This window comes from Myxocyprinus asiaticus, chromosome 31 (assembly GCF_019703515.2).
Source record: "Myxocyprinus asiaticus isolate MX2 ecotype Aquarium Trade chromosome 31, UBuf_Myxa_2, whole genome shotgun sequence".
In the NCBI taxonomy this organism is placed as follows: domain Eukaryota; kingdom Metazoa; phylum Chordata; class Actinopteri; order Cypriniformes; family Catostomidae; genus Myxocyprinus; species Myxocyprinus asiaticus.
The window spans coordinates 8,596,346-8,623,665 of NC_059374.1; the positions used below are offsets into that span (position 1 = coordinate 8,596,346).

The 27,320-nt window shown below is 42.1% G+C and overlaps 1 protein-coding gene across 1 annotated transcript in view; it reads left to right on the forward strand.

The window, feature by feature from the left end:
• Nucleotides 1–26,832, forward strand: part of LOC127421801 (uncharacterized) — a 73,561-nt gene extending 46,729 nt beyond the window's left edge. The window contains exons 5-7 of the mRNA XM_051664926.1: nucleotides 1,901–2,030; nucleotides 2,380–2,503; nucleotides 26,733–26,832. Coding sequence (XP_051520886.1) covers nucleotides 1,901–2,030; nucleotides 2,380–2,503; nucleotides 26,733–26,832 — 354 coding nt within the window. The remainder of the gene's footprint in view (nucleotides 1–1,900; nucleotides 2,031–2,379; nucleotides 2,504–26,732) is intronic.
• Nucleotides 26,833–27,320: the final 488 nt, after the last annotated feature.

Here is a 27,320-nt window from a genome sequence, read left to right on the forward strand (position 1 = left end):
CCTAAGAGGCGCCAGGAGGCTGAATCCCTCCAGACCGCACCTCGTTCCCTCATGGGACCTCTCTGTAGTTCTTCAGGGTCTACAGAGAGCCCCCTTTGAGCCTTTGCAGTCAGCCGAGCTTGAGGCACTCTCCTTGAAGACTGCCCTCCTGACTGCGCTCACTTCCATCAAGAGGGTAGGAGACCTGCAAGTGTTCTCTGTCAGCGAAACATGCCTGGAGTTCGGTCTGGGTTACTCTCACGTGATCCTGAGACCCCGACCGGGCTATTTTCCCAAGGTTTCCACAACCCCTTTTAGGGACCAGGTGGTGAGCCTGCAAGCGCTGCCCCGGGAGGAGGCAGACTCAGCCTGTTGTTGCTGTGTCCGGTGCGCGCTTTACACATCAATTTCATCTATCTCGCACGCAGAGCTTTAGGATCTCTGAGCAGCTCTTTGTCTGCTTTGGTGCACAGCGGAAAGGAAGCGCTGTCTCCAAGCAGAGGATCGCCCACTGGCTCATTGATGCCATAACTATGGCATATCATGCCCAGGACATGCCGCCCCCTGTAGGGCTATGAGCCCATTCTACCAGGGGTGTAGCGGCTTCCTGGGCCCTGTCCAGGGGTGCCTCTCTAACAGACATTTGCAGAGCAGCAGGCTGGGCAACACCCAACACCTTTGCAAGCTTCTACAACCTCCGGGTGGAACCGGTTTCATCCCAGGTAGTGGCACACAGTACAAGCGGATAAGCCCGGGATAGCCGGCCGGGTGTATCGCTTGCACATAGCACCTTCCACCTCCTTTTGAGCTGAAGATGTGCGCCATTAATTCCCAGTAGTGTTCACAAACTTTGTTCCCTGGTTGACTTCCTCCTGCCTGTGGCAGTCGAGTTTTCGGAGAGACTCACTGCCGGCCCAGTACACGTGCTAACTAAGAGTCCTGTTCTGGGGTAGGTGCTCCGCATGTGGCGGTTCCCTGTAAGGCTAACCCCATGCGATATATATCTTCCGCTAATTCGCTTCCCTGTTGGCAAACTGCGTCTTCCTTGGGCAGAGCCCCTCTGCCCCAGTCTCCATGTTTGTAGTAACTCCTCCCGTTGGGTAGGATCTACCTTGAAGACTCCCCACATGGTTGGAAAGACCATGTGACATATTCTTCCACTTAAATATCCCCCCCTCTCTTTGGGCGAGGTGTGGTCTCCGCGTTTTCTTCCCCTTGGGAGGGACACCCCCTGACTAGACCTAGTGTCCCAGTCGGATAATCCCCCTTCTTTTTTAGGGAGTGGAAAAAGAGAAGGGGAAATGAGGCCACGACTGGGTTAAGCCTGTCTCTATCTCTTGAGTAGTTGACTTGTCCCCAAAGGGCCGTTCGACACTCATAACTATGTTGGGGGAGGTTACGTGTCGACCTGGTGTGCTGGCTATGAGGCACATAGTAGTCTGCCCACCACACACTGCCAGTTCACGTAACACAGTTCAGCCAATTGTGGCATTTCGTATAAGGACCCCTAGTGTCACTACATCGACACAACGTCGAGTGAGTGACAGATAGTGAATGTCATGGTTACTTGTGTAACCTCCTTTCCCTGATGGAGGGAACGAGATGTTGTGTCCATCCTGCCACAACGCTGAACTACCCGCTGAATTGGCCGGACCTTATATCGGTTCCTCAGCATAAAACCTGAATGAGTGGTTGCATACCAGCTCCTTTTATACCTGTATGTCCGGGGGAGTGGCATGCAAATTCCACTCACCAATTTTCATTGGCCTTTTATCAAAGACCAGAGGTGTCTCGGGCTCCCAAGAGTGACCCCTAGTGTCACTACATCAACACAACGTCTCGTTCCCTCCATCAGGGAACGGAGGTTACACAAGTAACCATGACGTTCTCCTCTGAATAAGGTCGAACAATATATTTACAGGTTGCAACACTGTGGCGATGTGAAGCGAATGAGCAGGTTGTGGCACATATAAAAGCTCTGCCTTACAAGTTCACTATTGTTTTGAGGCACGCAGACTTCTTGACTCTACGACCCCATGAGTTGTTAAATGGTGAGTAAGTGCAGATTTTGATAATAAACTTAAGCTCACAGCCTCCACACACAGTAGATAAAGCCGTGAATAAAATTCCAACCCATTCATGGACTTTTCTTTTTTTTCTATTATTTATTGATTTTAGATGCCTTTTTTCAATTATGTACAGCAGATTCTGTTGATTGTAATGCATGTAATTACTTTAATGAATGAGACCAAGCCTAAATAAAAAGTAAATGAGGCATGGAATGGTAATATAAAGAAATAATAATAATACTCATAATAATAATAATAATAATAATAGTAATACAAGGATATTAAAATCAGCCAGTAGCTTAATTATGCATCTTCTAATTGTATTATTCAGGTTATGAAGAGTTACATTCGTGCTATCCTAAACAAACACGACAAGCCTGGGAGACTGCACCAGCTAAATCACTACACCACCAGAGTCATTTTGTATGGACAAAGAGACCAAGTCGCTCAACAAGGTTTGAAGGACATAAGTATAGTATGGAGATATGCATGTGTAATGTAGGCTACACCTTTAAAACAATAAATGCAACTATGTATAAAAAATTTATATAAAAGTGCAAATGTTTAATATTTTAATATTTAATAATATAAATCATGCTCATTTATTACACTGCACAGGTTAATTTTGAAACCTTTGATGGAGCCATTTCATTTGTGAATATAAGAAACAACCACTGAATGTTAGTGGTAAGTGAAGGAATAACAGTCGTAAAAACCTAACTCAGGCCCCCACATTCCAAGTCGTAAATTATACTGATAAAAATCGTGCCAAAATCAAACAAAGGGAGTCCAAAACAGACTACAAATCCCATGAAGCCTTGCTCACTAAAGGATCAAACTCTCAACTCCTATTGGATGAGGCACACAACAGAACATTCCTCAAACATGACATCATCAGGAGTTGAAATATCTCTGAAATGCTTCCGGGATTTGCTTCCAGCAACTTTGTTTGCAGTGTGTAGATGCAGCTCACTGCTGCTCTCAGGTGCAACCTTGTGGCACAAGGAAGTAACGTCCGACTTGAAATTGTGGCCATACAATCTCCATCTCGCTGGATGAGTTGAGATTACTCTGTGTTCAACCGAACACTCTAACGGATCCGAAGGAGACCGCTGAGCAATCCGCATCTTCACCCGTTTGCCTGCAGAAGTGAAGAGTTTAAAGATTTCTCTTCCATCTTCAATCAAGTCCACATTTCTGAGTTCTTCGCCAGCTCGCCGAGAATCAAAAGCCGTGCCCGCCAACAGAGCGAGGAAACGGCCTCCCGTCATCACCCGAGCCTCAAGGAACCGTGTCAGAATTAAAGGACGGAAGAAAACACATTCTACCTGTGTCCTCATGCAACTCAAGTAAGAGGTTTACGTCTGGGCAGAGATAGAATATTATAGTGTGTTATTCTTGTGTTTCAAGGTTTTTGCTTGTACAGTTTACGGACCGCCATGTCCGCTCATTATTAATACTCAGGGTATTAATTATCATAAATTTGTTTTGCTGTATTGTGGTCCAACCAAATTGGACTGTTGTGCAATTTCGCCATTGCGGGTGAGACAGGTAAACTGAATTAATCCATTAAAGAGTCAAAGAACGAGGGACTGTTTACGAGCCGTCCACCGCGTCTCTGAACGATGAACTAACAGCTGCTTTCTCTCCCACGATCGTGAAATCGGCTTTAGGGCCGTCACTTCTCTCTCTCTCGTACTAACCACACACACACACACGCATGAGACCCCTCACAAACATTCTGGCACACATTTTTGGCTCGTAGATAGTTTAATGCTAAAGCCCAGCTTTGTACATAAGCTATCGTACAAGCGGATACACGTGGTAACTGGTAGACACCATTGACTGGTTTCTCTCCGCCCCCATTCACTGTCATATTCCCTGGCCGGAAGTCTCACGTGACATACTCTCCATGAGAGTCACGTCCGCCATTTTGTGTGCGTCCCTCCTTACACACACACACACACACACCGTCACACACACACCTTATGTGTTATAGGATTATTTTAGTTTCCATATCTAATCATATCACTGTTTAGTTTGTAGTTGTAAGTCGGAAGTTTATTGACTGTATTGTATTAATTATGCAGTAATATCAATTAATAATTAATACAGTGCAGTCAATAAACTTCTGACTTACAACTAAAAACTAAACAGTGATATGATTAGGTATGGAAATAAAAATAATTCTATAACACATAAGGTGTGTGTGTGTGTGTGTGTGTGGGTGTGGGTGTGGGTGTGTGGTTAGTACGAGAGAGAGAGAGAGAGATGACGGCCCTAAAGCCGATTTCGCGATTGTGGGAGAGAAAACAGCTGTTAGTTCATCGCTCAGAGACGCGGTGGACGGCTCGTAAACAGTCCCACGTTATTTGACTCTTTAATGGATGAACTCAGTTGCTGTCTCACCCGCGATGGCAAAATTGCACAACAGTCCAATTTGGTTGGACCACAATACAGCAAAACAAATTCGTGATAATTAATACCCTGAGTATTAATAATGAGCGGACATGGCGGTCCGTAAACTGTACAAGCAAAAAAAAAAAACCCTTGAAACACAAGAATAACACACTATATATTCCTCTTACTTGAATCACATGAGGACACAGGTAGAATGTGTTTTACTCCGTCCTTTAACTCTGACCCGGTTCCTTGAGGCTCGGGTGATGACGGGAGGCCATTTCCTCGCTCTGTCGGCGGGCGGTACGGCTGTTGATTCTCGGCGGGCTGGCGGAGAACTCAGAAATGTCGACTTGATTGAAGATGGATGAGAAATCTTTAATCTCTTCACTTCTGTAGGTAAACGGATGAAGATGCGAATTGCTCGGCAGTCTCCTTTGGATCCATTAGAGTGTTCCGTTGAACACAGAGTAATCTCAACTCGTCGAGCGAGATGGAGATTGTATGGCCACAGTTTCAAGTTGGACGTTACTTCCTTGTGCCACGAGGTTACACCGGAGAGCAGCGAAGAGCTGCGTCCACACGCTGCAAATAAAGTAGCTGGAATCAAACCCCGAAAGCATTTCAGATGTATTTCAACTCCTGATGATGTCATGTTTGAGGGACGTTCTGTTGTGTGCCTCATCCAATAGGAGTTGAGAGTTCGATCCTTTAGTGAGCAAGGCTTCATGGGATTTGTAGTCTTTTTTGGACTCCCTTTGTTTGATTTTGGCGCGATTTTTATCAGTATAATTTACGACTTGGAATGTGGGGACTTGAGTTAGGTTTTTACGACTGTGTTAGGCCTGCCTTTGTCTTCTATCTGAATACATGAGGCCCAACAATTCTCATCAATGTTCTATTGATTTTAATAATTAATAATTATCTTTGATAATTATTAATTATTGCTAATAACCAAACTTGCTCCTAAACGTAGCACACTACATTTACTAGAGCCCCATATGAGGTTTTAATGAGTTAGATTCAATTAAATAATTTAAATATTAATTAATAATTAAAGAAATAATTATTAATTATTTCTGATAGTAACACTGATCTAAACAACCAGTAAAGCCCTACATAATAATTGGTGCCCCGTGTGAGGCATCCTACGTGCCAGTTCTGTCACAGTGTGTATGCATAAGAATCCAAAGTAATAACTTGAATCATTACTTCAAAGTTTGGTTCTGTTTGACAATTTACTTCTCACAACTTGCCAAACATAAGCCAGTGTGGTGTGAAAGTGCTCTTAAGAATGAATTAGGGGTTGGTAAATTTACTATAGTCTGCTTAAAATCTGCTGTTGTTGTTATTTAACTCCTAACGCTTTCATCTAAATGTTACAGAGAGGTGCCAAGTCACTTCATTGACATCCACCAAAGAGAGAACACCGTGAAATTTGCACATTACATAACAGTAGCCCGTAAGCCACAGGTCGAAGCCTCTCACCTGTGGTCGAAGCCTCTCACCTGTGCTTTCGTGTTAGCATTATAGCAACTGTAAAACAACAAGCTATCAGAGCCACTGTCACAATAATTTTTACGGCCCCAGTAAAATGAGTCACCAGTCGCCCCACGTGACTGAAGCTGAAGCTCCACAGAGGTTAGTCGACCCAGCACTGCAAGATGTGGTCGCTGCTGTCCTCCGTCTCTCCGTAGAGGAGAGAGATAACCTTAACAGCTACAATATTAGTTGTTGTGATGAAGCATTGCAGGAACTAGTTGATTATGTCAACCCGGTCGGGAAGCCAATGCGCACAATCCTAGACCTTGTGGGCCAAATGTTCCTTCTTCATCACCGCAAAACCCAACTGCAAACCACAGAGCACCAGTCCCAGCTCGCCCAGCTGCAGAGCAGCTACAAAGCGGTGCAGAGGGAAAATCTCAGCCTGCACCAAGAAATTAGGTGCACCCAAGCTGAGAAAGTCCAGGCACTGGAAGATAATGCCTGGATGCAGGAGGAAAACAAAACCCTGCGCAGGCAGCTTCAAGCTGCCCAGCTAAAAGTAGAGTCAGATCAGGTAAGTGCAGCTGAAACGCACAGCACGACATCTGACATAGAAGAGGGCCCCCTTTTTAGTGCTACACGTAGAAATGTGCCCCTGAGAAACCCAGGGACACACGCTAGGAGCTGAGCTGCCCCTAGTGGTACAGTCTCTGACTTCGTCCTCCAAGACACCTTTCAAGCTCCTCCAGCGGCCCGCTGGTTGGATGCAGGTGCCCCTCCTTACAGTTGCCCTCCTCAGTCGGTTTTCAGTCACACCATCATGCGTTTCAAACCGACTGATTCCACACCACGGAGGGGGGACAATTATTTTCACGCCCAGAGTGGGGTAAGCGGCTGAAAGATCCCATTAGCCAGGGTCCACCCCCACGCATATTCTGGACTCCTTCCCCACCACGAAGGGGAGGAAGTCATCCTCATCACTATAGCATTCCAAGCGACTATGGTGTTTCGGATGACTCAGACGACCCGTGGTCATACCGACACCAACGCTTGCGCATCCGACAACTCGAGTCCCTCGCAGGGGACATAGAACGCTTTGACCCAAGTAATAGAGATTCAAACATTGACAGTTATCTTAGAGAAATTGAGCACTGCCTGGTTGATTTGCCTTACGCTTCATCGCGTGAAAAACTCAAGCTTATATGGAAGCCAACGTTAAGGAGTGTCCATGCATTCATGGAAACGCTACCTAATGCAGGACCTCCTCAGGGAAATTAGCTCCTCAGTCAACAGTCTGAGTGGTGGAAGGATTCCAGCTTACCTAGTCTCTCTAGACCTTGTCAAACAAATTCTTAGATCTGCTACTATCTGCATTGTGCAACCTTCACAGATACACTTGGCATATAGATTTGGCATTGAAATTCCAATCCATGTAAATCCTCAGAACCTCAAAATAGGATTTATCCTCAATCTACCATCATAGGCAGAATATATACAGACTAAAGTCCATATTTAATGTTGGTTTTCAGAGAGGTAATGCACACATTCACCTCAAAACACCACCAGCACTCGCCTACCATGATGAGGACCCCTCGCTCTACCTTATCCCTAACCTAAACATGTGTACCAAGACAAAGTACATTCATTGGGTTTGTCAAAATGCAACCCCTTTGTTAGAGAGGTGACTAACTATCTCCCTGAACAAGTGTCATGGTAGCATGTCCATCAAAGATGAAGGAACAGAGACAAAGGTAGAGTGAGCAGGCAATCGCTGGCTCGTTAACACACCTGCCACCGAAGTCCCAATGTCATACGACTGCCATGAGTCAGCCACTAATCTAAGACTACCAAACCAAACGGTGTTCTTAACGGTTCCCCAAGGAGCCACCATGCACATTGACAATATTGTCCTCCATCATCTCAACGTCAACAAACATGACACAGAAATTGAGATCATGGACGCATTTAGAGGTCACAGCCTCACCGTTGATGACACCCTTCAACAGCAGTTTCAGGCTGAAGGGATGAAATTAGTGAAGTTCAGTCTCAAACCGACTGGCTTGACCACTATATTTCCTAGTCACATAAACAGATGGTGGTTGGATCATCATAGCAATTATTGCACAAGCCATGTACAGGTACATTCAACACCTACAGGCCAGACTGGACTCACTTCTCATACAGCCGCATTTTACATACCAGTCTGAGCCCATCCCACAGGTTAACCCCATCATTTCCAAGGATAAGCCTTTTAACCTTTAACCCTCCTTTCCTCTAACATTTTGTTCCTAGTAACCAATGTCAGGTTCTACTTTGATTTTGTGTTATGACCAAAGAACAAGAAAGGATTGGGTTACAGTTAATGCTGTGCCTTCCAATAACTTGAAATGTTTATGTGTGATGAATGTAGTTTTAGTTTTAGCTAGAAGTTCTATGCCCAGATGTGCCTCAATCTCTGTCCAGACAATAAAGCCTCTGTGAACTCTAATGAACTGTATGGACTGTGCAACCATTTCTCTTTCCTATCAGGAATACATGGATGGCGTAACACACAGGTTACTGTGAACCGACAAGAACTGTTCGGCCCTTCAGTTGCTCTAAAGATGCTGGACAACAACCAACTCTTCAGAACAAAGGAGGGAATGTTGGGTCTCATGTATTCAGATAGAAGACAAAGGCAGGCCTAACACAGTCGTAAAAACCTAACTCAGGCCCCCACATTCCAAGTCGTAAATTATACTGATAAAAATCGTGCCAAAATCAAACAAAGGGAGCCCAAAACAGACTACAAATCCCATGAAGCCTTGCTCACTAAAGGATCGAACTCTCAACTCCTATTGGATGAGGCACACAACAGAACATCCCTCAAACATGACATCATCAGGAGCTGAAATACCTCTGAAATGCTTCCGGGATTTGCTTCCAGCAACTTTGTTTGCAGTGTGTAGACGTAGCTCACCGCTGCTCTCAGGTGCAACCTCGTGGCACAATGAAGTAACGTCCGACTTGAAACTGTGGCCATACAATCTCCATCTCGCTGGACGAGTTGAGATTACTCTGTGTTCAACCGAACACTCTAACGGATCCGAAGGAGACCGTCGAGCAATCTGCATCTTCACCCGTTTACCTACAGAAGTGAAGAGTTTAAAGATTTCTCTTCCACCTTCAGTCAAGTCGACATTTCTGAGTTCTCCGCCAGCCCGCCGAGAATCAACAGCCGTGCCCGCAAACAGAGCGAGGAAACGGCCTCCCATCATCACCCGAGCCTCAAGGAACCGGGTCAGAGTTAAAGGACGGAGGAAAACACATTCTACCTGTGTCCTCATGTGATTCAAGTAAGAGGTTTACATCTGGGCAGAGATAGAATATTATAGTGTGTTATTCTTGTGTTTCAAGGTTTTTGCTTGTACAGTTTACGGACCGCCATGTCCGCTCATTATTAATACTCAGGGTATTAATTATCACAAATTTGTTTTGCTGTATTGTGGTCCAACCAAATTGGACTGTTGTGCAATTTCGCCATTGCGGGTGAGACAGGTAAACTGAGTTCATCCATTAAAGAGTCAAAGAACGCGGGACTGTTTAGGAGCCGTCCACCGCGTCTCTGAGCGATGAACTAACAGCTGCTTTCTCTCCCACTATCGCGAAATTGGCTTTAGGGCCGTCACTTCTCTCTCTCTCGTACTAACCACACACACAAACACACACACACGCACGCGACCCCTCACAAACATTCTGGCACACATTTTTGTCTCGTAGATAGCTTAATGCTAAACCCCAGCTTTGTCCCTAAGCTATCGTACAAGCGGATACACACGGTAACTGGTAGACGCCATTGACTGGTTTCTCTCCGCCCCCATTCGCGGTCATATTCCCTGTCATATACTCTCCACGAGAGTCACGTCTGCTATTTTGTGTGTGTCCCTCCTTACACACACACACACACACACACACACACTGTCACACATACACCTTATGTGTTATAGGATTATTTTAGTTTCCATATTTAATCATATCACTGTTTAGTTTGTAGTTGTAAGTCGGAAGTTTATTGACTGCATTGTATTAATTATTAATTGATATTACTGCATAAATAAACCTTGTTTATATTACAAAGAGAAGTGTTTTGGTTTGTTTTGCATACGCCTGTGTCATGCTGACGGGATGTCAGTGCTCGGATTCAAGCCTTCATTCATTGATTTTTTTCCCGAAAATCTATATTCTTCGGATGTCGATTTTCCTAAGAAAACAATCTAATATTGAGACTGTTTTACTATCTGGTTATTAGTCCCTGATTCCAGGGTGGTGCCCCGTCAATGTTAATCCTTTTTAATATTCTGTTGATTTTTGATAATTGATAATTATCTTTGATGATTGTTGAATTTGAATGATCAATAAGCTAGTGTTAATTTTAATTAATGTTTCATCGATGTTAACAATTAACGATTATCTTTGATAATTGTTGATTTAAAGGATTAAAAAAACCTAACATTGATTCTCATCAATGTTCTATTGATTTTAATAATTAATAATTATCTTTGATAATTATTAATTATTGCTTATAACCAAACTTGCTCCTAAACGTAGCACACTACATTTACTAGAGCCCCATATGAGGTTTTAATGAGTTAGATTCAATTAATTAATTTAAATATTAATTAATAATTAAAGAAATAATTATGAATTTTTTCTGATAGTAACACTGAATTAAACAACCAGTAAAGCACTACATGCTTCAGTTTCACTCAAATACATGCAATTCTGAACAAAAACATTCTGGGCTGGACCAAATTTGGTTTTGATCTAATGATGCCCCAGGGCTGGATTAAGGTCCACCTGGTGTGACGCCACCAACGAATGGCTAAATCGTTGTGCTCGGTTTCTGTCAACGGTCCTGAATTGAGCGTTTGCAGGATTTTGCAATCTTTAACTCTGCTACTTGCGTTACCTCTGCAGCGACTTTTCTTTTTTTTTTTTTACAATGTAGCTACTGTCTTGGCAGGAGGAACTGTCTTAAATGTTAGGCATTTAATACATTTATGACGGTTTAATATCACTATGTACAGAACAAACATAAATTGTGGATGTCCACATGAAATGAGCCAGGGTTAGAGAAAATTCAGTCAAACTTTGACCAAAATAAACAGATGTTATGCAAAATAAATAAATAAATAAATAAAATTTAAAAAAAATCCTACAAGACATGACAGGAGTGACAAGAATGTGGTTATTTTTAAGAGACCTGTTCCTGGAAGATTTAGTACATTCATAGTCGGTCACTTGCATGATTTGCAAATCAGTTCACTACAATTGGATTGCCTACAATTACCATAACTCAAATTGTTGTTCAAGTGATAGTTCACCCCAAACTGAAAAATCTCTCATTATTTACTCACACTCATGCCAAAGAAAGAAAGTGAAACACATCTGGGATGGCATCAGGGTGACTATCCCTTTAAATGTTTATGGAATAATACAAATATTATTATGATAAACTGTGCAAACATGGACATGATTCTACAATTTTAAAAATGTTGATTTAACACAGTTCATTGTGTTTTGTTAGTATCTTCATGTTCCTTCAGAACAAATTTTTGTTGTGGATCCTGCAGTTGCTGAATCTGACATGGAGAGCCTCAGAACTGCATCCCACAAATTTCAGTAAGACCGTCTTCATTTCATTAAATGACTCACATGAACACACCAATAAATAATTATAAAAAGATGTACACTTGTTAAGTTCCGTTTTCTTTCGGATGAATATTCAGTGGAAGCCTGGTCACATTTCACACAGTCCAAGAAGATGCAATGAGTTGGTGGGTGTTTGTCTAACAGGTAACCTTTTAATGAAAAGATTAAGCTTTCAAAACTGTGATGAAATCCAGTAAACTGGGTCACTTTAGACATTGATCTCACTGACAAAAAGTGTTTTAATTGACTAATTAACCACATGTCTCTTTTATAAGCTCTATTAATTTTTTTTTTGAAAGATGGCAAAAGAAACTGTGGAACAGTTTCCTGAGATTCCACGTACATTCAGTTTCAATCCATGTAAAGAGCAGATCAAAGAACGGAGAAGGAAAATGGCAGAGGAAATATTGCTTGCATCGGGTTAATTGCTCAAAAATCTATGAAAATTTGTTGTGTCATGGCATTTAAATCAGTTAATGTGAGTTAAACAATTGTGTTAATTATTCCATAAAAATTTCCATTTTAGAATCAAAAGAAGACTACTGCTCTTTCTGTGCTTTGAGAGACCTCCCTAAGGGGACAAGCACAGTGTATCGTGGGCTGGCAACAAGGTAAACGAAGAGACAATGATGAAGTGCGATGATCCCAAGTGCAGTTTATTTACAGTGCTTTCAAACGTGAAACAAAACATAAACTTGACTAAACGAGACTTGACTTGACTACCAAACAACATTACATTAACAATATTCGACAATGGATAATGGCAAACATGAGGGTTAAATACTTGGACAAGGGAGAACACATGATAATGAAAACCAGTGAACACTTAGAACTCTAAACAAGATAACAAGACTGCTAACAATCTAATAAAACAATGAACTGATGAGGGCAAGACACAAGAACATGGGAAACACATGACAAGATCACATTACAAGGAAACAGGAACTAACATGGCATGGAACAAAAACACATTCAACCCTGACACACAGACATCATTGACTGGGTAATTTTTGCATAGGTCTTCTTTAGCATACATTGTTTTTGCAATTTTTGTTGAATTAGAATAGACCATGACTGATACATATGAATACAGTGGCATGTCCTGACATAAACACAGGGGGCAACGTGTGTTAAAACAGCACATGGCAACTAGGGCCTTGTTTCCCGAAAGCATCGTATAAGCCTAAGTAGATCGTAAAATCCTTCTTATGATTCATTTTAGTTTTGTCGCCCATTTCCCAAAGCCATCGTAACTTAAGTAGCATTTCAAAATGCTCATAGATTAACGAGAGTAGAGTAATCAAGGGCGTAGGTTTGGTTTGAAAGTTGGTAGGGACATATTGCAAGGATAATATTCAAAATATTGGTATTAAGAAAATGTGAGAAAGTCAGTCTGGTAATATAGGCAAAATAACATTATTCCCTCATATTACAAGTCTCATTTCTTATTTCTCTGCCCCACCATATTAAATATTAGCCTCTTTTTAAAAAAGAATGTCTAAAGAATAAACAAATTAAGAATTGACCACTAGGAGGAAATGGGATATGCGATAAACTTAAGTTTAATGTGTCAAAAAGTAGAGTTACCTCGAGAAAATAATATCCAAGGGACATAAAGTGACATCCTGTAATGGAAATCTAAACAAAGGGTAAATGAACAATTTACATGTGCAAAATGGCATCACAAAATAAACCAATTATGAGGAGAATGGAACATTGACACTTTTCCCCACTTTTTGCTTTCCAACTTCCCTCACTCCCACATAAACTTTTCTTCTTATTTATATGTATTTACATTCTTATCTGAAAAGGTAGGCCTCCTGAACAAAGTAGGCTTTAGGCTTGCCATACTGTGACCGGTATTCTAAGCCTGTGACTGGACAGCCGCGACTTGTGGGCTCTCTGCCGTCTGAACACCGCTTTGTGCTTGCGCTTGGCATTTTATGTCACACTGCTTATCCCTGATCCGCGCTTTGAGAGCTGCAGGTTGTAGCTGTTTGTTTCATCACTCCAGCAGGGACCTCTTGTTTGGACATTTTATCTTTCCACTTTTACTCCTTCTGTTTGAGCTGTCTGGTGGATCACACTCCTGTTTATCAATACCATACCATCACTGGTACTATTGATGACCATTGCATGACACAGTAATGTCTTGTCAACATGGCAGCGCACATGAGTGGGCGACCCGTTCCATGTAAAATTAAACAGCTTTATTAGAGTTTCTGATGTGACTGGAGTCTTCATCTCACTTGAGTGTATCATTTTCAGCATATTTCAAAAAAATGCTATTCATGTATTTGTGTAAAACTTTTTGAATTAGCAAAAACTTACTTAGTGCACCTTTAATTGACAACATGATTTTCCAATCTATCCTGATGCTCTTCTCCAATGTGCAAAAAAAAAAAAAACATTTATTGGAAGTTATACCAGCATCTTAAAATCCTGCACCTCTGACACAATTGCTCAAATTTTAAGGTGTTTTACTCAAGAGGGTGCTTACTAGCCAAAAAAGAAGAATTCTCCATTGGGCTGCATGCACATTTTCTACTTTTTGACAGGAAACATTTTGTACACGAAAAGTATGCTTGTTTAAATCTACTAATTTCAAGGATTGGACATAAAATACCAATTGAAATATGCCAGCATAATCTCCAGAAAATGAGTTTTAAAACACCTTACAAACGACTGTGATTGGTGCATCCTGAACAGCACTGAGAAAATTAACAGGTGCCACGTGACAACACCATTTATGCGCCTCTTCAGAAGAGGTTGGGCATTAATAATTATACTAAGGACATTTAATAGTTGTTAAAATGAAAATAAAAACATAGTATAAAGTTAAAATATTTTTTGTGTGGTAATATTGCCCAAATGTTCAGGACATTATGTCCCAATCATCCCTACCTAAAATTTCACCTCTGAGAGTAATAGAGTAGAGCTCTAGAGTAATCATACAGTGCTAAGAGCATCTTAAGCCCATAGACTTATGATGACACTTGCAGGACAACAGTGAAAATGCACTTAATACAGTTAAAGTAAATGGTCATGCAAAAAATGAAAGTTCTCTTCTTTTTTACTCACCCTTATATCATTCCAGATGTGTATTGCTTTCTCTCTTCTGCAGAACACAAAGAAAAATGTTTAGAAGAATTTTTCAGCTCTGTAGATCTTTACAATGCACGTGAATGGGTGCCAAGATTTTGAAGCTCCAAAAGTACAAAATGGCAGCATAAAAGTAATTACCTGGTTGCATGGTTTGTCTTGATGAGAACAATAAGAGTTGTTCAGCAGAATGACAGTCCCAGTCACCACTGACTCTCAACCTTCTGTCTAAAATCTCCTTTTGTACTCCACGGAAGAAAGTCATTCAGTTTTAAAATAATAAGAAGGTGAATAAATTATGTCACAATATCTGTTTTGGGGGAACTTTCCCTTATAAATGCTATCACACATTGTATAATTAAGCAAGTTAAATATATGCTTTGTAATTAATTACCATTGGCAATGTGCTATGTCAAAATTTTGTATATATGTGACATTTAGATGGCATTATGTTGATATGGCAAACTGCACAAAGTCAGGACTGCCATTAAATATGATCATGACTTAGCTACTATATTTTCACCCTCTTTCACCCTCATGCAGGTTCAGTGTGTAGAAAATCAACACAATGATCCACTAGTACACACACACAACTTTTTACATGTGTGAATTTGTTTACACATAATGTATGTATGTGTTCAAGATGGTGCCGAGTATGGCTGCAGCATTGCAAGCTCCGACCCAACATTGCAGTTTTTTGTTTGTTTTGTCTACAGTTCTTATGTTTTTTGTCTTGGATGTTGTCTGCCTTATCGTCTACGATAGACAAACACTTTTGGACATTTGGCAATAGCATACTGAAAACTGGACTTTAAATTCCTCAATGCTGACCCGCTGTTTACAAACACACCAGCGGAGCCCTTTGTCTGGGCAGCCGGGCCGCGGAAACGCAGCTGGAAAAGGAGAAGGAGAGCTGGCATTCTCATCAGACTAAGACGTAGTATTCTACTAGCAAATGTTCAGTCTCTGGACAACAAGCTCTGCGAGCTGAGAGCGCGGATCTCTTTCCAATGAGAGACTGCTGCATTATCTGCCTTACAGAAACTTGGATGTCTGCGGAGATTCCAGACTCAGCCATCGAACCCGCAGGGTTCTCTGTGAACCAAGCGGATAAAGCGAAAGACCTCTCAGGTAACAGCAGAGGTGGTGGTGTATGTTTTATGATCAACAAATCCTGGTGTGATCAGAGGAACGTTCATTCTATCAAGTCTTTCTGCACTCTTGATCTGGAATTTCTCATGCTTCTGTGTTGGCCATTCTGGCTACCGAAGGAATTCACGGTGGTCATTATCACAGCTGTGTACATCCCGCCATAAGCCGACACAGACCGGGCACTCAAGGAACTGTATGGGAGTATAAGTGAACAGGAAACCGCGCACCCTGAGGCTGCGTTCATTGGGACTTTAACAAAGCCAGTTTCAAATCAATCGCACCAAAATATTTCCAACACGTCAGTTTCAACACACGAGGGGACCGGATTTTGGACCATTGCTACTCTCCCTTCCGGGATGCTACAAATCCCTCCCCTGCCCACCAATTGGCAAATCGGACCACTCTTCCGTTCTGCTTTTTCCCGCTTACAGGCAGAAACTGAAACAGGAAGCACCTACCCTCAGAATGATCCAGTGCTGGTCGGACCAATCAGATTCTGTGCTACAAGACTGTTTTGATCATGTGGACTGGGAGATGTTCCGGTCCACCTCTGATGACGACATCGGGGTATACGCTGATAGCGTAACGTGTTTCATCAGTAAGTGCATAGAGGACATTGTACCGACCAAAACTATATGGATCTACCCGAACCAGAAACCATGGATTAATAGCTTAATGCGCAGACCTCCGCATTTTAATTCTGGGAACGCGGAGGAGCATAAACAAGCCAGTTATGCCCTCCGCAAAACTATCAGAGCAGCCAAACGCCAGTACAGGGACAAGACTGAAGGACAGTTCAACACCACCAACCCAGCATGTGGCAGGGAATTAATATCATCACAGACTTCAAAGGGAATAAAAACTCAGCCGTGAACACCACTGTCTCTCTGCCAGATGAGCTAAATATTTTTATGCTCGTTTTGAGGGAAATAACACCACCCTCACAGAGAGAGCTCCCGTAGCCGAAGCTACAGAGGTTAGTTTACTCTCCGTCTCTGTAGCGGATGTAACCCGATCCTTCCGATGGGTGAATATCCGTAAAGCCGGGGGTGCAGACGGCATTCCGGTCCGCGTCATCAGAGCGTGCATGAACCGATTGGCTGGTGTATTTACGGACATTTTCAGCCTTTCCCTCTCCTTGTCTGTGGTCCCCACATGCTTTAAAACATCCACCATTGTGCCTGTACCAAAGCAATCCAAAATCACTTGCTTAAATGACTGGTGTCCTATTGCCCTGACCCCCATCATCAGCAAATGCTTTGAGAGACTAATCAGAGATTACATCTGCTCTGTACTGCCTCCCTCACTGGACTCACTGCAGTTTGCATACCGCAACAACCGCTCCACTGATGATACCATTGCATCAACACTACACACTGCTCTCTCCCACCTGGAAAAAAGGAACACATATGAGAGAATGCTGTTTGTAGACTACAGCTCAGCATTCAACACCATAGTGCCCTCCAAGTTTGATGAGAAACTCTGGGCTCTGGGCTTAAACAGCTCGCTGTGCAGCTGGATCCTGGACTTCCTGTCAAGCAGACGCCAGGTGGTTAGAATGGGCAGCAACATCTCCTCATCACTGACACTCAACACTGGAGCCCCACAGGGCTGTGTTCTCAACCCACTCCTGTATTCCATGTACACATATGACTGTGTGGCAACACATAGCTCCAATGCCATCATTAAGTTTGCTGATGATACAACGGTGGTAGGTCTGATCACTGACAATGATGAATCAGCCTACAGAGAGGAAGTGCACACTCTGACACACTGGTGTCAGGAGCACAACCTCTCCCTCAACGTCAGTAAGACCAAGGAGCTTGTGGTGGACTTCAGGAGAAAATACAGAGAACACAGCCCCATCACCAACAATGGAGCACCAGTGGAGAGAGTCAGCAGCTTCAAGTTCCTCGGTGTCCACATCACAGAGGAACTCAAATGGTCCATCCACATTGTGGCCATTGTGAAGAAGGCTCACCAGCGCCTCTTCTTGCTGAGATGGCTGAGGAAGTTTGGAATGAACCACCATATCCTCACATGGTTCAACACCAGCACTGTGGAGAGCATCCTGACTGGCTGCATCACTGCCTGGTACGGCAACAGCACCGCCCTCAACTGCAAAGCCCTGCAAACGGTGGTGCGAACTGCCAGACTCATCATTGGAGGTGAGCTTCCCTCCCTCCAGGACATATATACCAGGCGGTGTGTGAAAAAAGCTTGGAGGATCATCAGAGACTCCAGCCACCTGAGCCTTGGGCTGCTCTCACTGCTAACATCAGGCAGGTGGTCGCAGCATCAGGACCCGCACCAGCCGAATTCATGACAGCTTCTTCCCCCAAGCAATCAGACTTTTGAACTCTTGATCTCTCATGATCAATTACATCAGCACTGCACTTTATTAATCTTATAATCTTATATCTCACACTGGACTGTTATAAATATATTCTCTCTTAACAACACACTGGCAACTGCCTATCAACCGACACCCTGAATGTCAATACAGCACAATACAACATACTGTATATTTTATATATTCTATTTTTATTTTATACTGTGTATTCTATATTGTGTGTGTGTATTCTATATTGTGTGTATTGTATACTGTACATTGTATATTATTATTTGTATATTGTGTTGTGTAATTTTGTGTATATTAGATATGTAAATTGTGTTGTGTAAATCTGATGTTTATTGTAAATTGGTATATGTCTTATTACTGTCATGACTGCTATGTTGCTCGGAACTGCACCCAAGACTTTCACCCACTGTTGCACTTGTGTATATGGTTGTGTGACAATAAAGTGATTTGATTTGATATTGTGAAGAAGACAAGGGAGACCAGGAAGTTATATAGATGTATTTTATAAATGTAAAGCTTTAAAACAATAAATAAAATAAAATCCAATAAAAACAGGATTTAGAAGAACAGACAATGCTTTTTTTTATGGATCAAATTGGAGGTACACAAGAACCACAATGAAGTAAACTTTGCAGACAAGAACAAGACAGGTAGAGGCAGCCCCAGACCATAAAAAAGGGTTCCAAACTGGGAAGAAAGTGCTACAAATTAACTTCTTTGTGCTGTTTCTGTGTCCAGACATTCAATATTTAAAAATAGGGAAGAACTATGCCAAAGGAACAACAACTTTTAAAGGGGCCCTATTATGCTTTTTGGGATTTTCCTTTTCCCTTAGTGTATAATATAGCTGTTTGTGCATGTAAAAGGTCTGCAAAGTTACAAGTCCACACAAAAGGGAGTTCTTCTCTCCCACAGACAACACTGCTCAAGAACTACATGAAATGGCTGGATTGTAGTCCAGCCATTTCTTCCGTAAAGTATCTATGTCACTATGTAATCGCCTAAGGGCTACTTTGGCCCGCCCTCAAACAAACTTAGTTATAGCATGGGCCAGGATGAGCTGGGTTAGTGTTGGCGCGATGTTGAGAAGATGCTGTTTTCTTCACTGCAAAAGTAAAACCTCTGTTTGGATTTCCAAAGGCAGATGAATTGAAGAATCAGTGGTTACAATTTATTTAAATTTTTTTGCAGTACAACCACATCCAATGCCAGATTTTCAAGATGGTTACTCCTGAAAGATGGTGCAGTTCCCACTTTGTTGGGACAATCTGGCACTTCAGGATCACAACCTGTAAGTATGCTTGATTATTCGTGGATTTACCTGCTACCGAGAGTTCAAAAGCTGAGTTTTGTGTTGTGGCTATGGTGTACACCCGGTGCCCTGCTGTTGGCCTCTGCTAATCTGCTAGCTAATGTTATTGTGTTGAAATAGTTTTGCTAATCAGCTGCATGCCCACTTTTACCTACAATTGTGTAGAATTATGCAGATTGTCATTCTTACTATCATGAATAGTGATCAAGTGTGGAGATGGATTTATTTTTTTTACAAATGGTAATTTTACATCTGCAATCCACGGTAGTGCTCGGCTAACTTGCTATGTAATGTTAAGGGATTTTTATTCCTACTATGGCAGTCAATGCAAGAAAGTTGTCAGATCATATCTCCCAATCAGAATGACATAGAGACATGGGGGTGGGGTCATTTTAATCGGGCTTCCTATCACTCTTTAAGTATAACCTTGGAAATGGCATAGCCATGCCCTAACAGCCATTTATGGGACCCTAGCAACCACCCCCATTAACTTCCATTCAAAATGGCTCAGAAGGATATCTTCAGAACAGAATGTCTTAGAGACTTGCGGATTGGCTCCTTTGAGTCAGGTTAGTAAGCAGCCAATACGAATCGCTCTGTTCACTGGCTAGCCATGCCCTGGCAACCATTTAGAGCACCCTAGCAACCAACTCTATTGCTTTCAATCAGAGTATAATATCTTTGGATCAGAATGTCCTAGAGACATGAGAGTTGGTTTGTTTTAGTTGGGTGAGCAATCAGTCTCAGTCTCAATCAGTCAAGTATCATCATAGGAACTACTTAGCCATGTCCTAGCAACCATTTAGAGCACCCTAGAAACCAAACACCATTGACTTCCATTCAAAATCACTAAGATAGGTATCTTAGGATCAGAATGTCGTAGAGACTTCCGAGTTTACTCATTTCACTCAGGATAATGAGGAGCCATGTTAAGTATCACATTCGTAACTGCCTAGCAACCACATGGGCTTACCCTAGCAACCAAGTAACAAAACACATATCTCTACACCAGAACATCGTAGAGACATCAGGGTTGACTTATTTCACTCAGGATGGCAAGTAGCCTTGATAAGTATCACCCTGGTAACTGCCTAGCAACCAAATGGGGTTACCCTAGCAACCATGGAACAACACCAATATCTCTGCACAATGACATCCTACTGTCATGGGGGTGACCTCTTTCAACTTGGGGCATTTGGTGGGACATCGTGGCTACAAATTTTGCCACGGCAAGCACCACTCACATTTTCTTCAGAAAATATACCTATCTAGTTAGTTGTGCTTGCGGAGCAAAGCATCACTATTGTAATCTCACATACTAATTATTATTATTATTAGTGGTGCTTGCGGAGCAAAGCATCACCATTGTAATCTCACATACTTATTATTATTATTATTATTATTAGTGGTGCTTGCGGAGCAAAGCATCACCATTGTAATCTCACATACTTATTATTATTATTATTATTATTATTATTATTATTATTAGTGGTGCTTGCGGAGCAAAGCATCACTATTGTAATCTCACATACTTATTATTATTATTCTTATTCCGAACAAATCTTCGGCACCTAACTTATCCCGCACTGGTGTCAAATCGACCGGCCTATTGACGACACCTGTGCTATGACTTTTCTAAGGGATTGGGGGTACGGTGCACCCCTGGGGGGCAAAAAACGTCCCAAAAATTTCCCATAGGCATACTATGGCAAGGGTCTTGCCCATGAAATCATTTTTTTCCCCTTACTATGGCAGTCAATGCAAAAAAGTTGTCAAATCATATCTCCCAAACAGAATGACATAGAGATATGGGGGCAGGCTCATTTCAATCGGGCTACCAATCAGTCTTTAAGGATCATCTTAGAAATGGTATAGCCACGCCTTAGCAACCATTTACGGCACCCTAGCAACCGCCCCCACTTCCATTCAAAATGGCTCAGAAGGATATCTTCAGAACAGAATGTCATAGACACTTGGGGATTGGCTCTTTTCAGTCAGATTAGTAATCAGCCAATAAGAATCTCTCTGGTCACTGGCTAGCCACACCCTAGCAACAATTTAGAGCACCCTAGCAACCAGCCCTATTGACTTCCATTAAAAATGGCTGAGAGGGATATCTTTGGATCAGAACATACTACAGACATGGCAGTTGGCTTATTTCATGCGGGTGAGCAATCAGTCTTCATGTATCCATTTAAAAAACTACTTAGCCACACCCTAACAACCATTTAAAGCACCCTAGCAACCATCCCCACTGACTTCCATTCAAAATGGCTGAGTGTGATATCTTCTGATCAGAATGTCCTAGACACATGTGGATGCTCTCATTTGATTCGGGCTAGCAAGCCGTGTTTGAACATACCTTGTGTTTGGGGGTAAAATGTACCCCAGGGGGTATAAAGAGGGGCAAAAAAACACACCAAAAAGTCCCATAAGGTACTATGGGAAGAGAATTTTGTTCTTACTATGGCAGTCAATACAAGAAAGTTGACAGAACATATCTCCCAATCAGAATGACATAGATACATGGGGGCAGGCTCATTTCAATCGGGATACCAATCACTCTTTAAGTATCACCTTGGAAATGGCATAGCCACACCCTAACAACTATTTATGGGATCCTAGCGACCTCCCCCATTAACTTCCATTCAAAATGTCTCAGAAGGATATCTTCAGAACAAAATGTTGTAAACAATTGGGGATTGGCTCTTATGAGTCAGATTCGTAAGCAGCCAATAAGAATCTCTCTGTTCATTGGCTAGCCACGACCTGGAAACCATTTAGAGCACCCTAGCAACCAACACTATTGCTTTCACTTAGAGTGTGATATCTTTGGATCAGAATGTCCTAGAGACATGACAGTTGGCTTGTTTACCCTAGCAACTAAGTAACAAATAAATATCTCAGCAAAAGAACATCGTAGAGACTTCCGGGTTGACTTATTTCACTCAGGATGACAAGGAGCCTTGTTAAGCATCACCCTGGTAACTGCATAGCAACCAGATGGGATTACCCTAGCAACCAAGTAACAAATCGCATATCTTTTCACCAAAATATCGTAGACACTTCCGTGTTTACTTATTTCACTCAGGATGGTAAGTAGCCTTGATAAATTTCACCCTGGTAACTGCCTAGCAACCAGATGGGGTTACCCTAGCAACCAAGTAACAAATCACATATCTCCGTACCAGAACATCGTAGAGACTTCTGGGTTGACATATTTCACTCAGAATGGCAAGGAGCCTTGTTAAGTATCACCCTGGTAACTAAATAGCAACCAGTTGGGGTTACCCTAGCAACCAAGTAACAAATCACATAGCTCTGCACCAGAACATCGTAGAGACTTCCGGGTTGACTTATTTCACTCAGTATGGCAAGGAGCCTTGTTAAGCATCACCCTGGTAACTGCATAGCAACCAGATGGGATTACCCTAGCAACCAAGTAACAAATCGCATATCTTTTCACCAAAATATCGTAGACACTTCCGGGTTTACTTATTTCACTCAGGATGGTAAGTAGCCTTGATAAATTTCACCCTGGTAACTGCCTAGCAACCAGATGGGGTTACCCTAGCAACCAAGTAACAAATCACATATCTCCGTACCAGAACATCGTAGAGACTTCTGGGTTGACATATTTCACTCAGAATGGCAAGGAGCCTTGTTAAGTATCACCCTGGTAACTAAATAGCAACCAGATGGGGTTACCCTAGCAACCAAGTAACAAATCACATATCTCTACACCAGAACATCGTAGAGACTTCGGGGTTGACTTATTTCACTCAGGATGGCAAGGAACCATTTTAAGTATCACCTTGGTAACTGCCTAGTAACAACATGGGGTTATCCTAGCAACCAAGTAACAGATCGCATATCTCTTCACCAGAACATCATAGAGACTTCTGGGTTGACTTATTTCACTCAGGATGGCAAGTAGCCATGATGAGTATCACCCTGGTAACTGCCTTGCAACCAGATGGAGTTACCTTAGCAACCAAGTAACAAATCACATATCTCTGCCCCAGAACATCGTAGAGATTTCCGGGTTGACTTATTTCACTCAGGATGGCAAGGAGCCTTGTAAAGTATCACCCTGGTAACTGCTTAGTAACCAGATGGTGTTAGCCTAGCAACCAAGTAACAAATCACATATCTCTGTACCAGAACATCATAGAGACATCTGGGTTGACTTATTTCACTCAGGATAGCAAGGAGCCTCATTAAGTATCACTCTGGTAATTGCCTAGCGACCACATGGGTTAGCCTAGCAACCAAGTAACAAATCGCATATCTCTTCACCAGAACATCGTAGAGACTTCTGGGTTGACTTATTTCACTCGGATGGCAAGTAGCCATGATAAGTATCACTGTGGTAACTGCCTAGCAACCAGATGGGGTTACCCTAGCAACCAAGTAACAAATCACATATCTCTGCCCCAGAACATTGTAGAGACTTCTGGGTTGACTTGGTATTTCACTCAGGATGGCAAGTAGACTTGATGAGTATCACCCTGGTAACTGCCTAGCAACCAGATGGGGTTACCCTAGCAACCAATTAACAACACCAATATCTCTGCACAATGACATCCTACTGTCATGGGGGTGACCTCTTTCAACTTGGGGCATTTGGTGGGACATCGTGGTTACAAATTTTACCACGGCAAGCACCACTCACATTTTCTTCAGAAAATATACCTATCTAGTTAGTTGTGCTTGCGGAGCAAAGCATCACTATTGTAATCTCACATACTAATTATTATTATTATTAGTGGTGCTTGCGGAGCAAAGCATCACCATTGTAATCTCACATACTTATTATTATTATTATTATTATTAGTGGTGCTTGCGGAGCAAAGCATCACCATTGTAATCTCACATACTTATTATTATTATTATTATTATTATTATTATTATTATTATTATTATTATTATTAGTGGTGCTTGCGGAGCAAAGCATCACTATTGTAATCTCACATACTTATTATTATTATTCTTATTCCGAACAAATCTTCGGCACCTAACTTATCCCGCACTGGTGTCAAATCGACCGGCCTATTGACGACACCTGTGCTATGACTTTTCTAAGGGATTGGGGGTACGGTGCACCCCTGGGGGGCAAAAAACGTCCCAAAAATTTCCCATAGGCATACTATGGCAAGGGTCTTGCCCATTAAATCATTTTTTTCCCCTTACTATGGCAGTCAATGCAAAAAAGTTGTCAAATCATATCTCCCTCTCATATATTTCATATGTTGCTTTCAATTAGAGTGTGATATCTTCGGATCAGAATGGCCTAGAGACATGAGAGTTGGCTTGTTTTAATTGGGTGAGCAATCAGTCTTCAAGTATCATCATAGGAACTACTTAACCATTTAGAGCACCCTAGCAACCAAACACTGTTGACTTCCATTCAAAATCACTAAGATGGGTATGTCAGGATCAGAATGTGGTAAAGACTTCCGGGTTGACTTATTTCACTCAGGATAGCAAGGAGCCATGTTAAGTATCACCTTGGTTACTGTCTAGCAACCACATGGGCTTACCCTAGCAACCAAGTAACAAAACACATATCTCTACACCAGAAAATTGTAGAGACTTCCGGATTGACCTATTTCACTCAGGATAGCAAGGAGCCTCATTAAGTATCACTCTGGTAATTACCTAGAAACCACATGGGGTTACCCTAGCAACCAAGTAACAAATCACATATCTCTGCACCAGAACATTGTAGAGATATCCGGGTTGACTTATTTCACTCAGGATGGCAAGTAGCCTTGATAAGTATCACTGTGGTAAATGCCTAGCAACCAGATGGGGTTACCCTAGCAACCAAGTAACAAATCACATATCTCTACACCAGAAAATCATAGAGATTTCCTGTTTGGCTTTTTTGACTCAGTCTTAGCAAGGAGCCTTGTTAAGTATCACCCTGGTAACTGCCTAGCAACCAGACGGAACACCCTAGCAACCATGGAACTACACCAGTATCTCTGAACAGAACAACCTACTGTCATGGTGGTGGCCTCTTTCAACATGGGGCAGTTGGTGGGACATCACGGTGAGAAATTTTGCCACGGCAAGCACCACTCACATTTTCTCCAGAATATGTACCTATCTAGTTAGTGGTGCTTGCAAAGTTCACTATTGTAATCTCATATACTTCTTCTTCCATACAAAACTTCGTCATCTAATTCATCCCACACTGTTTGGTTTAGACCCACAAATGAGGTGTCAAATCGACAGGCCTATTGAGGACACCTGTGCTATGACTTTTCTAAGGGGAGAGGGGTATGGTACACCCCTGGGGGGCAAAAAACTGTACAAAAAGTCCCATTGACTTAACATTGGAAAAAATGTTGTTGGATCATATCTCCTGATCAGAATGACGTAGACACATGTGGGTGTCTCATTTGATTCGGGCTGGCAAGTCGTCTTCGAACATACCCTTTGTTTGGGGGTAAAATGTACCCCAGGGGGTAAAAAGGGTGGCAAACAAATGTCCCATAAAGTCCGATAGGGTACTATGGGAAGATATTTTTGTTTCTACTATGGCAGTCAATGCAAGAAAGTTGTCAGATCATATCTCCCAATCAGAATGACATAGAGATATGTGGGTGGGCTCATTTCAATCGGGATACCAATCACACTTTAAGAATCACCTTGGAAATGGCATAGCCATGCCCTATCAACCATTTTTGGGACCCTAGCAACCACCCCACATTAACTTCCATTCAAAATGTCTCAGAAGGATATCTTCAGAACAGAATGTCGTAGACACTTGGGGACTGGCTCTTATGAGTCAGGTTAGTAATCAGCCAATACGAATCTCTCTGGTCACTGGTTAGCAATGCCTAGCAACCATTTAGAGCACCCTAGCAACCAGTCCTATTGACTTCCATTAAAAATGGCTGAGAGAGATATCTTTGGATCAGAATGTCCTAGAGAAATGACGGGTGGCTTTTTTTACTTGGGTGAGCAATCAGACTTCAGGTATCATCATGGAAACTACTTAGCCACGCCCTAGCAACCATTTAGAGCACCCTAGCAACCAAACCCCATTGACTTCCTTTCAAAATCACTTAGATGGGGATCTCAGGATCAGAATGTCGTAGAGACTTCATTGTTGGCTCATTTGACTCTGGCAAGCAGTGTTTTGTGTATATCTCTGGTATATTCCTAGCAACCAGATGGGGTTACCCTATCAACCGAGTAACAAATCACCTATCTCTGTGCCAGAACATCGTAGATACTTCCGCGTTGGCTCATTTGACTTAGGCTGACACGGAGCCTTTTGAGTAATTTTGTGGAGTGTGGAAAACGTTTCTTCCCCTCTCTGTAAGAAAACTCTCAAAGTCAGGAGATCCAGGTGTCAAATGTTAGAGTTTATTGAACATACCAACAAACCTGAGATGTCAGCTGAGATCTGACTCTCTCTGTCAACACACTTAGTTCTTGTACAATTTGTTATCTAGCATTACCTCATGCCTACGCCATCTTAATATCTTTTGTATCCAATGGATTCTGTTTCCCACCATTATTTCACAGAGCCTCTAACCTCTTTTCAGTGGTGAGAACCTGGCTTTTAATTCAAAAATAACATTCTAAATTCATTTATCATGAAAATATACTTTCAGTTACTTTGATTATTGGTTGTGTTAATTTTTTAACTTTGCTGTACTTTCCCAGAGCTTTCTCATGACTCAGTACCATTGTTCTGTGCTTACAGCTGAGGACACAAGAGTATTTCTTGCAACATTTCTGATACAGC